Source organism: Engraulis encrasicolus, chromosome 23, assembly GCF_034702125.1.
Source record: "Engraulis encrasicolus isolate BLACKSEA-1 chromosome 23, IST_EnEncr_1.0, whole genome shotgun sequence".
Lineage (NCBI taxonomy): Eukaryota > Metazoa > Chordata > Actinopteri > Clupeiformes > Engraulidae > Engraulis > Engraulis encrasicolus.
In genome coordinates, this window is record NC_085879.1 from 39,692,492 (window position 1) to 39,707,491 (window position 15,000).

The 15,000-nt window shown below is 47.6% G+C and overlaps 1 protein-coding gene across 2 annotated transcripts in view; it reads right to left on the reverse strand.

Annotated features, from left to right (window-relative positions):
* Positions 1 to 268: 268 nt before the first annotated feature.
* pcdh19 (protocadherin 19) overlaps positions 269 to 15,000 on the reverse strand; it is a 106,040-nt gene continuing 91,308 nt past the window's right edge. For both annotated transcript variants that reach the window (XM_063190753.1, XM_063190752.1), the window contains exon 5: positions 269 to 4,278. In XM_063190753.1, coding sequence (XP_063046823.1) covers positions 3,584 to 4,278 — 695 coding nt within the window. In that variant the 3' untranslated portion in view covers positions 269 to 3,583. The remainder of the gene's footprint in view (positions 4,279 to 15,000) is intronic.

Sequence of the window (15,000 nt, forward strand, 5' to 3'; positions counted from 1 at the left end):
ACACAAGGAGGCTAGGGGGGCGCTGTGGCACAGCGCGCTAAGCCCCCCACATTTGGGCTTGCATGCCCAACCCCGGGGACCCCGGTTCGAGTCCGGCCGGGGTCATTTTCCGATCCTCCCCTGTCTCTCTGTCCCATTCACTTCCTGTCACCACCTTCGACTGTCCTGTCAAATAAAGGCATAAAAGCCCCTAAAAAAATATTTAAAAATAAAAAAACAAACACAAGGAGGCCAAGTGGAGAACATTTAATAGTTTAATAAGCTGCTGTATACATTCAGTGATTATTCCGATTTTCATGTTGCCAGAAGCTGTTGGTGAGAGAGACCAGCAAAAACATTCAGCTACACGACCTATTTCAAATGTATGCAATTTTTTAACCCTTTTTGTTTGTCATTTTGTTGTTGTTTCCACATTATTGTTTGAAAGTAAAAAATAATAGTATTTTAAAAAGAACAAAATTAGACGGAATATTGCAAAAGCAACCGAGAAACCCGGGATTTGGGTACTGATTTGCAAAGATGTTTTCCTCGAAAAACAAAAAGGCCTTCTTTTCTTCAGATAAACTCGAAAGTCTCCATTCCACCGCACTTCATGTCAGTGTTATGAAAACCTGCTTGGTCTTGCTGCTGTTCAACACAACATTCGATCGGCTGTTTGATTAGAGTGTGTTCAGTGGAGGGGAGAGTGGAGACGGGGCGGGGCAGGCCAGGGGTTGGATGGGGGAGGCGGCTTCTTGAATGGCAGAGTGGGCGGGGCACACAGAGTGACTCCCACGCTAAAAAAAACAAAGAGAAGTCTACAGGTCAAAGGTCAACCCAAAACCAACCACTCACGTCTGGAGCCCGCGTTCCTCCACCGGCCCTGCCTCCGAATGGCAGAGTGTGAGCTAGAGGATGAGGAACCGAGGGTGAGGTCAGGACCCCCTCAAAACAGTCGCCCAGATACTATACTATGGATGGAACCGTCTCGCTATCTCCAACAAGAGCAAGCTTTACCTTTCGAGTTACTTAAATATAAAGAATTGAAAACAATGACCTGCTGCTATCTGTAAGGACTCTGTTTTTTGCCACATTTTTTTGGTTTCTTTTGCTACCTCACTCTAAGCTCGTTGTACTGACACACTACTGTTGGTGCTGAAATTGTTTTGTCTTTTTTTTTTGTCTTTTTTGTCTGTTTTTTTTTGCCCACACAGAAACTTGATGGCACAAGAACTGACCAATAAGAAACTCTTTACAACAAGGTAGACTGCAATCAACAGTTGCCAGGGGAACACAGTGAACAAAAAAAAAATCCAAGTTCAATTGAAAAATCATAGTCAATAAAAAGCCAAAAAAATAATAAAGGGAAAAAAAAGAAAAGCCAATTGATTTCAAGTATAACTTACTGATAAAATAACTACACAGCATTAAATATTCTCATTATACATTTTAAATTATTTATAAAATATATTTTGGCATATATCTTTTTTCCTTTTGTGTTTGTGTAACAAACGCTACTTTAGCTTTAGTTGAACACCAATGTTTATTTTTTTTTTAAACTCTTGCAACAAAACATTAAAGGGATTGTCACATAACAACAGGTTATTAAAAATGATAAGTAAACCCTAAACAGAGTTTCACATAGCAAGACGTAGTGACGACCCCTACTATCCTAGCCCCATAGTCAAAATTCCAAAAAAGTACAAGACCAGAGCACATTGTTCTATTAAACTGCGCTCCACTGGCTACAATCAAGAATGGGCACAGGAGATTTCAAAAAACAATGAGTCCGTTTTTCTTTTTTTTGTTCTATATATATAATATTTATATATATGTATATTTCTCCGTTAAGGTTGGAGGGATCCATCTTCCTCTTTCAGTCCTTCTGGGCCCCTCTGGCAGCTGATAGTGAAAGTTCATTTAGCTCCATCAGTGATATAAAATAAATACTGCAAAGACCTCACAGTTACTGATACGGGCATGTCTTTAGGGAAACGCAGGAGGAGGAGGAGGAGGTGGGGGAGTGGGGAATGTCTTATCGGACAAATGAGAAAGTCAGAGAGAAAAGAAAGAGAGAAATGGAATGAGATAGGCATGGGGGGACTGTTTCTTTTTTTTTCTCCAGATTTCCCATCTGAACGGAGAAGCGCACGTTGAGAAGCCATGGGGCTCATGCTTCGTTCTTTTTGCGTTTGTTCGGGTTGATATCCAGCAAATGAGTCCCCCAAACAAAACAAAAAAGAAGGACATAATAACCAAATCCCGCCAACTGTTGCTGTTGTCCAAACAAACACGGAAAAAAAGTTCGTTCTCCAGAACTAGAAGCGATCGAAGAAGAGAGAAGAAGTAGAGTCTGATTTTGGCAGCCGAAGCAAAACCGCGTACCAAAAAGGCATTATCAGAAAGGAATTTTCTCCAAAGTCTGAAAAGGCATGACTGTGTGCTCCATTGTCAGTCAAATAAAAAAAGCAGTTATCCTCAACAGCAAGTGTCCCATCAGTTCTTGCAACAGGAGTCCCCTTCCAGAGCAGGCGCAGAAGTACGTAGTAAGCAAAGGGCATCAGGACATGTCACACAGTACACAATAAGCCCTCTATCTGTTCACCACCAAGCTGTGATTCAAATCAAATCAAATGAAATAAAAAAACGGAAAAAAATGAGAAACACGGAAAAGGTGGAAATAAAAATCACAAGTAGCTACTGCCATTACTAGGAAGCCACGACGACGGCCCTTGAAGCGCTCGGACACATTTTTCAGCTCAGCACATCTTCCCATCATCCGCGCTCTGTCTGTCTGTCTCTCTCTCTCGCTCTCTCTCTCTCTCTCTTTCTCTCCATATCTAACATCTCTCTTCTCGCCGCCTCTCTATCCCTCTCTCCGCCTCTCCCGTCACCCTGGTCCATCCACGGTGCCGCTGTAGGGAATGTTTTGCTGCAGACGAGTGTCCTCTCGTTTACCTCCAGTTTCTCTTTTTTTCTGTCTCCTCATTTCCATGCTCTCTCCTGTGTGCACACACATCCACATCCATACTCTCTGTCTCTCCATCTCTCTCTGTGAGTCACTTGCTCTCTCACGCTCTTTTTTTCACACACACACACACATACACATGCACACACTGTCTATCTCCCCCTCTCTCTCTCTCTCTCTCTCTCTCTCTCTCTCTCTCTCTCTCTCTCTCTCTCTCACATTCACATATAAACAAGTCTCACTCACATAAAGCACACAGAGGTGCACCCACGTGTGTGTGTGTGTATGTGGTTGTGTGTTTATGCATAGCAGCAGTGATGGCGGTGACAGCGGCTGTGTGTCGTGGCGACGGCGGCGGTGGCAACCGGGTAGAGAGGAGAGAAGAGGTAATGTCCCAAGGCTGAGAAGGAGGAGAAGGAGGAGTCCCGAGGAGGAGGAGGAGTCCGGAGTCCAGAGTCCGGAGTCCGGAGGAGGAGGAGTCAGAAGCTCCGAAGGAGGCGCAGGAGGAGGATTGAAGATTGCTCTGGGGGAGTAAGGAAGGAGTAGAAGTCGGGAGCAAGGTAACAAGGGAGTATAAGCAGCTCTAGAGGTGTGTGCTGGAGGAGGAGGAGAGGAGGAGGGGGGGGGGGGGGGCTGTTAGAGCACAATGTCCTTCAGGCGTTTGCTGCCAGGGGACTCCTTGTCCCGGCCGCCGCCCACGACCCCGCCCCCGTCCTGCAGGAGCGTGTGGATCTCCCGCACGGCCGGCTCACTGTCCTTGCCCTCGGGCTGCCGCAGCAGGCTGTGGTTGGCGATGCGCTCGGCGTCGCGGCACTTGAGCGTGTTGTAGGCGGACGAGGGCTGCGCCGGGACGCCGGGCTGCACCTGCGGCTGGGCCTTGCAGGCCGCCGGGCTCTTGAGGTGCACGGGGGACGTGATGGGGCTGACCGCCTCGCGCCCGTTGCCGGCCTCGCGCACCGGCACCCCCACCACCACCGCGCTGCAGCCGCCGTTGGCCTTGGGGCTGCACACGACCACCTGCTGCGGGCCTTGCAGCTGGGGCTCGCCGCCCACGCCAACGCCACCCCGCTTGGCCTTCATCAGCTCGGCCCGCTCAGCCTCGTCCGGGCCATCCTTCCCGAAGGTGGCAAAAGTCCTTTTGGCCGTGCCGCAGGTCTCGTAATGGGGGACCTCCATGGTGGGCGCCTCGATGGCGATGACATTGTTGTTGTTGCGCCCGCCGCCGCCGTGCTCGGGCGACTTGACCCGCGCCGGGACGCGCGGCATCCAGCAGCGGTCCGAGTGGCCCAGGATGCGGCACTCGTCCTGGCAGTGGAAGCCCTCCGAGGTCTCTGCAGGATCAGAAACAGATCACAAGAGAATGGGGTTTACTGTCATGTCACTATACTGTACAGTATACTATATATGTACAATGTAAACTATATAAACAGTAGTAGATGCTATTATTACATTGAAACATTTCACTAAGCAGAAAAACAAAAACAGAACAGAATGCCTTTAAATATCAATGGATACAAGTACAATCTAAACTATAGGTACAGTACATACAGTACAGGAGATGACATCGAGTCACTTCACTAGCCACTGCATCATACCGTACATATGTACTTTTACAGACAGACAGATAGACAGACAGACAGATACTGTAGATAGATAGATAGATAGATAGATAGATAGATAGATAGATAGATAGATAGATAGATAGATAGATAGATAGATAGATAGATAGATAGATAGATAGATAGATAGATAGACAGATTGAAAGGAATGGATAGGAATAGGGGAGGGAAAGGGGGAGAAAGGGGCTTGTTAAATTCGACTCTTTAAACTGGAGCAGAGTCCCCAGCTTTGTCTCATTTGCACTCTCTTCTCATGGATCTCACCATGGTTTTGTTGCGGAGCTTTCATCTCCACCGCACATGTCAGTGGTGTATGCGCCGCATCGTACCGGGTAAAAGAGCCAAAGACGATGGCAACACGAACGGATTTGCTTTACGCAAACACACATACACGCGCATACACGCGCATACACGCGCATACACACACACACACACACACACACACACACACACACACACACACACACACACACACACACACACACACACACACACACACACACACACACACACACACACACACAAACACACACATACAGACAAACCAACCAACCCACACACCTCACACTTCCGCCCCCACCTCTTTTGCAAACTTCCATTTTTTTGCTCCTTTTATGTGTGATTCTCGCAGCCCTGTCTCCAGTTCCTTAGACTGTTTTTTTTTTTGTTTTGTTCCTTTTGACTTCACACAGAGGCACAAGTCAACTGCACTTTCTGTAATAACAATTTAAAGGAGGAGACTGTGCGAATCAAAAGTCCATTTCAAGCTCATGCCTACTTGGGTTTTATGGCCAAGCGCAGATGAAGGGCTACTTTAAACAGAGTAGTCATCTGAACAGCAGACAAATACACTTGAGAAGAGGGCCTTGTGCTATCGTCTTGCTTCATCAAAATTCTGAGAGTACTAATAAATATGTAATGATATTTTAACGCCTTTGTGAGGATGAGGAGACGAAAAAAACACATCTTGGCGTCCTTTTTGAAGTAAAAAAAAGAAGCTTTGTTGCGGTACAGGGAACTTCCTTTTTTAAAGATGAGTTTGTTTTGAATCGGCTCTCAAAAGCAGCTTTATCTCATTTTGCTCAAGTTGAAGAGGCTCTCATCGACTTTCCATACTCGCTTACTTGCTTTCTATTTTCAAAAGCATTTTTCAATTTTCCCTTTCGTTTTTTAATCTATTTAAATTATTTTGACTTTGCTACTGCCAAAACCAGCGAACCATTTTTCCTTTTTTCCTTTTAAGAAGCTACTTTAGAATACATACATATTTAATTATTGACCATTTGGTGAAGATAACTCCCTATGAGTGCTACGAATGCGCTAATGATTGTCCACAAAGTATCCACAAACAGGCAATCACGTAATTATGGCACTCTTTAAAAAAATTGCAAAAGCAATCTCAAAGACTAAAATCTGAAAGCCATGCAGTGGAATGGTGATTAAAAGGGAATTGGAGGATTTTCTTCTAGAACGTTTCATCTAAGCATGCAGGTGCTGCCAACACACAGAAAATGGTGCAATTACAGTACTGTAAAAAATACACAATCTCATAACTAAATTTGAAAGCCAGGCAGGGAAGGGACTGAGAGAAGGCCTTGGGTGGTTCCTTCTAGAACATTCCTGACCTTCTAGAACATTCCTAACCTTCTAGAACATTCCTGAGCTTCTCTGGAACATGGCATCCAACATGCAGATGCTGCCTTGAGGTGATAAACGTTGGATGTGACCATACAAGACGGTGACGAGAATCTCCATTGACCCCCTCCGCCCAATTTCCAGCTCGTGTTCGGCCACCAGCGTCCCCTAGGCCTGACAGATTGGCCAATTAAAACCACTAATGATCTGTTTTCCTCCTCTCCTCTCCTCTCCCCTCCTCTCCTCTCCTCTCCTCTCCTCTCATTTTCTCTCCCCCCTTCCTCTCCTCCCCTCTCCTCTCCACCACCTCCTCTCCTCTCCTCTCCTCTCCTCTCCTCTCCTCTCCTCTCCTCTCCTTTCCTCTCCTCTCCTCTCCTCTCCTCTCCTCTCCTCTCCTCTCATTTTCTCTCCCCCCCTCCTCTCCTCCCCTCTCCTCTCCACCACCTCCTCTCCTCTCCTCTCCTCTCCTCTCATTTTCTCTCCGCCATCTCCTCTCCTCTTCTCTCCATTCTGCCTTTTTCCACCTCCCTGAACCCTTCAGAGGGCACCTCAGCTTTGGGGCTTTGTGATCAATATTTAAAGATTGGAGGCTGCATTCCAGTGACGGGGGCCGCTGCGCTGCCAGAGCTGTCCTCTTGTAGGGCCTGATGGCGGGAGATTGACGGATGGGCGGATGAAGTTGATGTGGTGTTGGAGAGGAGGTGGTGGTGGAGGGTGGTGGTGGTGTTTGCGGTGATGGAGAGTTTGATTTTTGGTGGAGGAAGCGTGGATGGGTGGATGGATGATGGTGGAATGGATGGAGGGAGGGAGAAAGGGAGGGAGGAAAAGAGGGGAGGGAATACTGGCTATTTCTGCACCAGTGTGGCAGATGCGGGGGCGTGAGAGCTTTGTTCGCCACCACGGGGAGGCAGAGACAGAGGCAGAGGCAGAGGCAGTGGCAGCCCCGGGAGGTGACAGCCCCCTGTGTTTGACAGCCATCAATTTCACATCATGTGTTTTCTTCAGCTCGGGGGGAGAGCTGCCAATGCCTTACGTGTAGGCTGGCTGTACCTGTGGGGCTCTGAATGTGCGGTTTTGCGTAAGCAATGGCAACGGCATATGTGTGAATGAGGAGTGACAGTGCTAATGGTGGTAGATGGATGGATGGATGGTGAGTGGGGTGGAAAAGAGAGAGAGAGAAGTGGTGGAGTATTTTTGTTACCTCCATATGCACCAAACAGAAAGAAGTAAAAAAAAAAAAATAAATAATAAAGTGGAATGAAAAATAAAGCTCCGGATCGACTGCAGTGGCTGAAGTGGCTAAAATTTAGCCCATAATTACCAGGCCACTGAGCACACAGAGAAGTCCACATCTTGAAAAAGGGTTTTCATCACTAAAAAAGTCAATGTTATCACCATGGCAACAAGAGTGAGCCTTATCATTGTCCCTATACAACATGGCTGAGTCTGGCGAACGAATACACCTGCTGTAGTGCAGTTTGCCCACTGAACGCTCTCTCTCTCTCTCTCTCTCTCTCTCTCTCTCTCTCTCTCTCTCTCTCTCTCTCTCTCTCTCTCTCTCACTCTCTCTCTCTGAGCATTACAATATCAAAACAGAACTCTAATCTGCCGCCCACACACACACACACACATAGTCACACACGTGCACACACACACACTACAAACACATATACACATTAACCCACTTCTCTGGTCCCAGCCGCACTCAAACACACACTTACAGTGGAAGATGAATCTGCATCCTGGGCACCAGTGATGTCGGCCCAAACAAATTCAAATCGTATTTCCTTCTTCAGGTGCACTGAATGGTCTGAACATTCACAGAACTCTCTCTCTGACTCTCTCTTTCTCTCTCTCTCTCTCTCTTTCTCTCTCTCTCTCTCTCTTTCTCTCTCATCCCCTCTCTCTCCGCTTTGATACAGAGGAACTTTCGCATGCACTAAATAGCCTTTTTTCCCTCCCTTCTTTTCCCCCCACTCTCTCTCTTCTTTCAGGGCCTCCTGGGGAGTCATTCTATCGTAAATTGCCGTCGTTCTGAAAAGCCAAGAGCGCCATCAACGGTGCGGCCCTCACTTCCTGCAGGAGCTGCAGTACCATACCATCCACACACACACACACAGCTCACAGATGTTTCGCTCAAAGGTCCCCGGCAAGCTACTACACAACAAATTGAAATGAATAAAAGAAAAGCGGGCGAAAAATAGAAAAGAGAAAAACCAAACCTCTGAATAGGGAAATACAAGGAAAAGGAAAAGGAAATGAAAGAGAGGAAGAGCGCTCTTTTTCTCGACATTTTTGGTGTGGCATTGGTGGCTGTGGGTATTGATGTATTTTTCTCCTTCTTTCTAATGATCCGTACTGGAATAAAAAAAACAACTAAGGGTCTAGTGATGGCTCCCCGCGCTTTTGGAAAGTCTGTTGAAAGTCATCAGGAAAAAAAAAACAAGCTTGCCAATCAGTTCCGGGAAAAAGACTTCAAATACAGATACAGCATGCGGCAGTTTTATCAGTGGGAACGTTTCCTATCTGAGATTTAAGACCTATTAATTACGCAGTACTACATCAGCAGGTGGTAGTGGTGGCAGTGGTGGCTCCATTGCTCCAGATTCAGGAACGGAAGTAAAGTTTAATGGCGTAAAAAGAGAATGGGGACATCCCACAGTACCAGCGTCCTGCTGACAAATTGGAAATGTTCAGTTTGAGGTTTTTTTTCTTCCTCTCCCCCTCCCAAAAAAAAACCGAGTTGGGAAGGATGAAAGAACTCAGTGAAAGAAAAAAAAGACATCAAGGGGTGCTTTGCATACGTACCGATGGGATAGGAAGTCTTTTCTGTCTACAGTAAGCTCCCTGAGGCCTACACTAGTAATAATAATAATAAATATTGCCGTCGCCGTGGCCCCAGTGCATCTTCTCAATCCTCCTGGCAGCACTCTCTCTGCACGCTGCTCTGAGCTTGTAGTTTACCTGGCATACAGTACCACAGCATGGAATTCAACCCTGGAGAGAGACCAAGCAAATTGCCTTTCGTCCCAGCGTTCCCATCAATGTTCAGCTTGCTTTAAAGAGCATGTCGGTGTAAGAAAAAAAACACATGCACGCACGCACACACGCACGCACGCACGCACGCACGCACGCACGCACGCACGCACACACGCACACACACACTATGCCAACGCGATCCAAGAAAAAAATGAAAAAAGAAAAAAATGGGAGATGTGTAAGGAAGTGAGGGATTTGGGAATGATGATGCAGTCTTCGGAGGAACAGCTGATGTGCATGCCTCCTCATCACAATATTTAGGCCATTATATAATCCCACAGCTGCACACACCTCTAAACGTGTGTGTTTTTTGTCTGTCTTTGTGGCCTAAATGTGTCTAAATGGTACAAATCAGTACTGGGCTGAACCTACAACCTCCTTTGCATTCCCCACAGTGAAGCGCAATAGGTTTTCATTTGTTATGGGGGGGAGAGATGATTCCAGAACCCTCTGAGCGTTTGCCAGTCTGTTCATCCCATTTGGCAGCTCCTGTGCTCCTGCTTGGAAGGCACGCTAGGTTTCGCCTCCAAAAACACCACCACCAACAACAACCGCCGCAACAACACCAACAACAACAAAAAAACAACACAACAAACAAACCTCCAGGTTCACCCTAGTGATGTAATTGTGTACTACAGGGTAAGGCTAACAAACGAGTGGCGAGGGGATGAGTCTTTTAATTTGAAATCCGTGAACTGGGTGTAAACATGCCGCCATATCACACAGCATGATGGATTTGACAAGCTATTCACAAAGCCTGGGAAACCACTGTGCACTGCGCAGAGGCCGATAAGTGCTTACAAGTCAGGGGTGCGTTTCTCGAATGCGTAGTTGTTTGCCAGTTAGCAACTTGGGTTGCTGTCAATGGGAAATGGCATTTTAAACAACAAAGTAGCTAATATAGTTAGCATCTATGGTGTTGAGAAATGCACCCCCAGCATTAATATATAAATATTGCATAATGTGAATTATGCTGTTACATACTGCTCTACATCCATCCATCCAAAAACATCCATCCAGCTCCACTCTCATCTTGCAGTATGCATGACGGTGCTTGCCCCCTGACCCGCACCTTGGTTAGCAATTATATGATACACGGCTGTTGCAAATGCATTCAAATAAGAGGAGGCGCATGCTAGCGCATAAATTCCCCCTCATATTTGTGGTCACTGTTCAGCGGGGGGGAAAAAAAGAAAAAAAGCTTAAAAGGATCGCCTCCTTTTCTAATTATAGTTTTGCTGCTGCCGACTCATAAATGTAATGGTGGGAGAGGGTTACATAAATTGCTCAGCAAAAGCCAAAAGCATTTGATTTTTGTTCAACCACAAACTGTGTTAGTATTGTTATTATTTCTCCCAGGCGATGAAGGCTGGAGATGTCTGTTGTTTCTTTTCTCTTCTTTTTTTTCCTTTCTTTTCTTTTTTCTTTTGAGCCGCTCTTTCCAGCGAATGGTCTCTGAATCCAATTGATAGGATGATACATCTGGAGTCAACCCCCTGTGAAAAATAATAGGCTCAGGGAAGGGGAGGAGAGAGAGAGAGAGAGAGAGAGAGAGAGATAGACAGACAGACAGACAGACAGACAGACAGACAGACAGACAGACAGACAGACAGACAGACAGAGAGGCAGGGAGAGAGAGAGAGAGAGAGAGAGAGAGAGAAAGAGAGAGAGAGAGAGAGACAGAGAAAGAGAGAGAGAGAGAGAGAGAGAGAGAGAGACAGAGATAGAGACAGACAGAGACAAAGACAGAGACAGAGACAGAGACAGAGACAGAGACAGAGACAGAGACAGAGGAAGCCAGACAACCCAACCCCAGTGCCAGTGTTTTGCTCTATTCCTTTTAGCAAGCAGCGAATGAGCGGATCGGGGATGGCGGGGTACAAGCAGAGAATGAGAGTGGGGTTGGGTGCAACAGTAATCCCTTTGACCTCCTTTTTAGGACAGATTGGCGGAGGTCAGTCTCCATAGATGGAGGCCACTGTCACAAAAGCCAGCTTTTTTTTAGAGGGACTCAGCCACCGTTTAGGTAGTGGCGGCAACAGTGCTACTAAAATTCGAGGACAGAACATTTTGTACGGTGGTAATTTCCCCTATTTTTCTCGACTCATACTCTTGATATACACAGCAGTTGAGTCAACTGTTGGCTTGTTCATCTGTGCTCAAAAATGATAGGAATCAAATAGCGCAAAAAAAAAACGCTTCGGCTGACTTTACAACCCAACTTATCAAATGTATAGGTCGTTTCCAGGGTGTCAATTGGTCTCTCTCTCCGCTCACTCTCTCTCTCTCTCTCTCTCTCTCTCTCTCTCTCTCTCCGCTACTCTCTCTGTATTCCCCTTTCATCCAGCCAAACAGGTCAGCCAGCAAGCCAAGCAGGCTCCCCATCACTGACCCAACGCCAGTGGCAGCAGCTGCACCACCGTCTCCTCTCCTCTCCTCTCCTCTCTTCTCCTCTCCTCTCCTCTCCTCTCCTCTCCTCTCCTCTCCTCTCCTCTCCTCCTCTCCTCTCCTCTATTCCACTCATCTCCTCTCCTCTCGTCTCGTCTCCTCTCCTCTCCTCTCCTCTCCTCTCCTCCTCTTCTCTCCTCTCCTCTCCTCTCCTCTCCCTTCCTCTCCCCTCCCTCCTCTCCTCTCCTCTCCTCTCTGCTCTGGCCTCACTCCCTCCCTCCCTCCCTCACCTCACCTCCATCCACACACCGTCCTGCTCTACCGTGGCTACCTCCACCTACCCACGAGGGAGAGCCCAAGTGCTGCTGTCATCCCGGGCAGGCAGGCAAGGCAAGGCAAGGCAAGGCAAGGCGAGCCCCAGCCTCCCAGCTCATAAATCAGCCCGCAGCCACGAGCTCCCCGCGGGACGGCAAGATGGAGTGTGATGGGCTTGTTTTTACAAACAGTGGAGGGGCACCCTGGCGGTGGAGAGAGACACACTCACTTGCCGAGCCCGACGCGTCGCGACGACTACTCGGCATGCAGTGGAGGGAGCAGTCCTTCTTTCCTCTCCTCTCCTCTCCTCTCCTCTCCTCTCCTCTCCTCTCCTCTCCTCTCCTCTCCTCTCCTCTCCTCTCCTCCCTTCTTCTCTCCTCTCCTCTCCTCTCCTCTGCTCTCCTCAGCTCTCTGTCCCCTCCCTTCTCCTACTCCAACTCAGTTCATTCACTTCTTCAGTCATCCTCTCCCGACTACGCCTTCCCTCCTCCCCTCCTACTTTCCTTCCCCCCAATCCTCCCCTCAGCACCTTAAATTCCCCTCGCCTAACTCTATTCATTCACTACTTTAGTCCCTTCTGTTCTGCCTTCCTCCACCCGATCTTCTATCATCCCTGGCTTCTTTCCTTCCTGCCTTCCTTCCTACTTCCTTTCCACACACATATACCGTCTCTCTTTCCTCAAGCGGCTTCATTTCCTCCTCTGTCTTGCATGGCTTCACATCTGTCTTTCCTACTTACTTCCACAACTAAAAAGAAAGACTCGATTTCTTGGGAGACAAGGCTGTTTTTAGGGGATGGAGAACATACCCACCCCCTAGTACAACCTTGGCTAGGTGCCGCCTACACTCTTTCTTCCTCTCCTCTCCTCTCCTCTCCTCCATGATATTAATTATTGAACAAATGACTCTCATCGCATGGCCTTGTTAGGCATGTCGTACGCTTGGTAGGCCAGGGGAGCGCAAGCAGAGCGGGCCCGCTTCCATTTCTTAGCATTAGTACCAGTCAATTTATCAGCGGTGTGATTCACAATCGCGTCTCGCCGAGCGGTAGTGAGTGCATGTGACAGTCCAGTCACTTCGGTAAAACGCTGCAAAGTAAAAAATAAAAAAAAGGAAAAAAAGCGGTGTTAATTCAACACTTAGAGAGTACTCTGGGACCAAAGACACATCTGAACGTATTAAATCCACTCTCTGCGGGATGAATTAACTTTTTTTTTTTACTATGCACGTAGTGATTCCTTTTGCCAGTTGCCACCACGGCTCAAAGCCTGGTTGACAGCACAGCACACGCTACCTACGGTACTTTCGAGGGCCAGCAACCTGCCGACCTAATTTTTCCTCTCCCTCCCCTTCGACGCGGTGCAGCGCTGCTTTCATAAATTAGTTTAAAAGGCAACAGTAAATCATTGCCAAATGCGGGGTATGTTCCAACACCAGCCAACACCCTACGCTCCTCCCTCCCCTCCCCACTACCTCTCTTCTTTTCCTACTGCGCTGACTGTAGTACCCTCGCAGTCTCGCTCAAGCGCACACTTCCTGTGGCAGAAGCCGTGGCTAAAGAATGAATCCCTAAACTGGTGTTGACAAACAACGCAGTAGCTTTTAAATTGGTACAAACAGCATCTGTTTAACAGCTGTGTAAGAGCACACGGAGGGAGAGACAGAGAGAGAGAGAGAGAGAGAGAGAGAGAGAGAGAGAGAGAGAGAGAGAGAGAGAGAGAGAGAGAGAGAGAGAGGTGGGTGGAAGAAACAACGGCTCAGTGATGCTGATTTATAAATCACTTTGTCATCGCAGCGAGCAGCGTTTTTTTTTTCAAAGGGAAGATGCGTGACAGAGCAAGAGAGAGAGAGAGAGAGAGAGAGAGAGAGAGAGAGAGAGAGAGAGAGAGAGAGAGAGAGAGAGAGAGAGAGCAGTGCTTTTTTCAAAGGGAAGATGTGCAGGCCAGTGGATTGCTTGATGATTTGGTAATGAGCCTTGCAGGTTTGCTGTTATGATGACATACTCTACTAGTGAGCGTGTGTGTATGTGTGTGCGCGTGCGTGTGTGTGCGCGCGCGTGTGTGTGCACGTTTGAGCATGGGTGCGAGCGTGTGTGTGTGCGCGCGCAGGCGTGCGTGTGTGTGTATGTGTGTGTGTGTTTGCATGCGTGCGTGTGTGTATGTGTGTGTTTGTGCGTGCGTGTATGTATGTATGTGTCTGTGTGTGTGTGTGTGTGTGTGTGTGTGTGTGTGTGTGTGTGTGTGTGTGTGTGTGTGTGTGTGTGTGTGTGTGTGTGTGTGTGTGTGTGTGTGTGCGTGTGTGTGTGTGATTCTCTTTCCCTAGCCCCCTGTACTAATTCCATTTCTCAGCACGACATCTCTTCATACTCCGTCATGACTTGGCGGCTTGTGTGTCTCTTGTGTGGCATTTTTAATGTTGCACGAGTGCAAAACAAAATACATACATGCGCACAATGTTTTTCCAATATTGCCCTTCTGGGACATTAACAACACCGCCAATGAAGCAGATATAAAAATAGTTCTGGGAGACGCAGAGGCAAAGAGGCCCTGACAGGTAATCACTAATCAGTAAATACAACGCTCTGCAGCTGCTCATGGTGGACAGTGGAGGCAGTGGCGGTCGGATCCATTTTAAAAGGTGTGGGAAAATAGGCATTACGCGGGCGGGGGGCCAAATCACTGTCATGCTTCAGCAACACCTTCCGATTACCAGAGCATGGAGATACACAAGAGCTTCTTCTGGAGGTAGACGGACCATAACACAACCCTGTCCCTGCCACAGCGCTTATGCTACCGCATGATGTAGTAGCAGTATGCTAGCCATGCTAGTCAAGCAGTGCTCCCTGGAAACGTCTGACTCTAAACCCTGCCACCACCCCCCCAATGATAGTATACAAAGTTCTATAGCATGATATCCACCTCAGAGAGATCTTGCATGGGAAAAAAGAACTGGCAGAGTATCTTAGTCGTGAGAGTGGGAGAAAAAGAAATGACAAGAAAAGAAAACAGGAAAAAAATATGAACAGGATTTATTTCTTTGCCCTTCATGGGCCTGAGA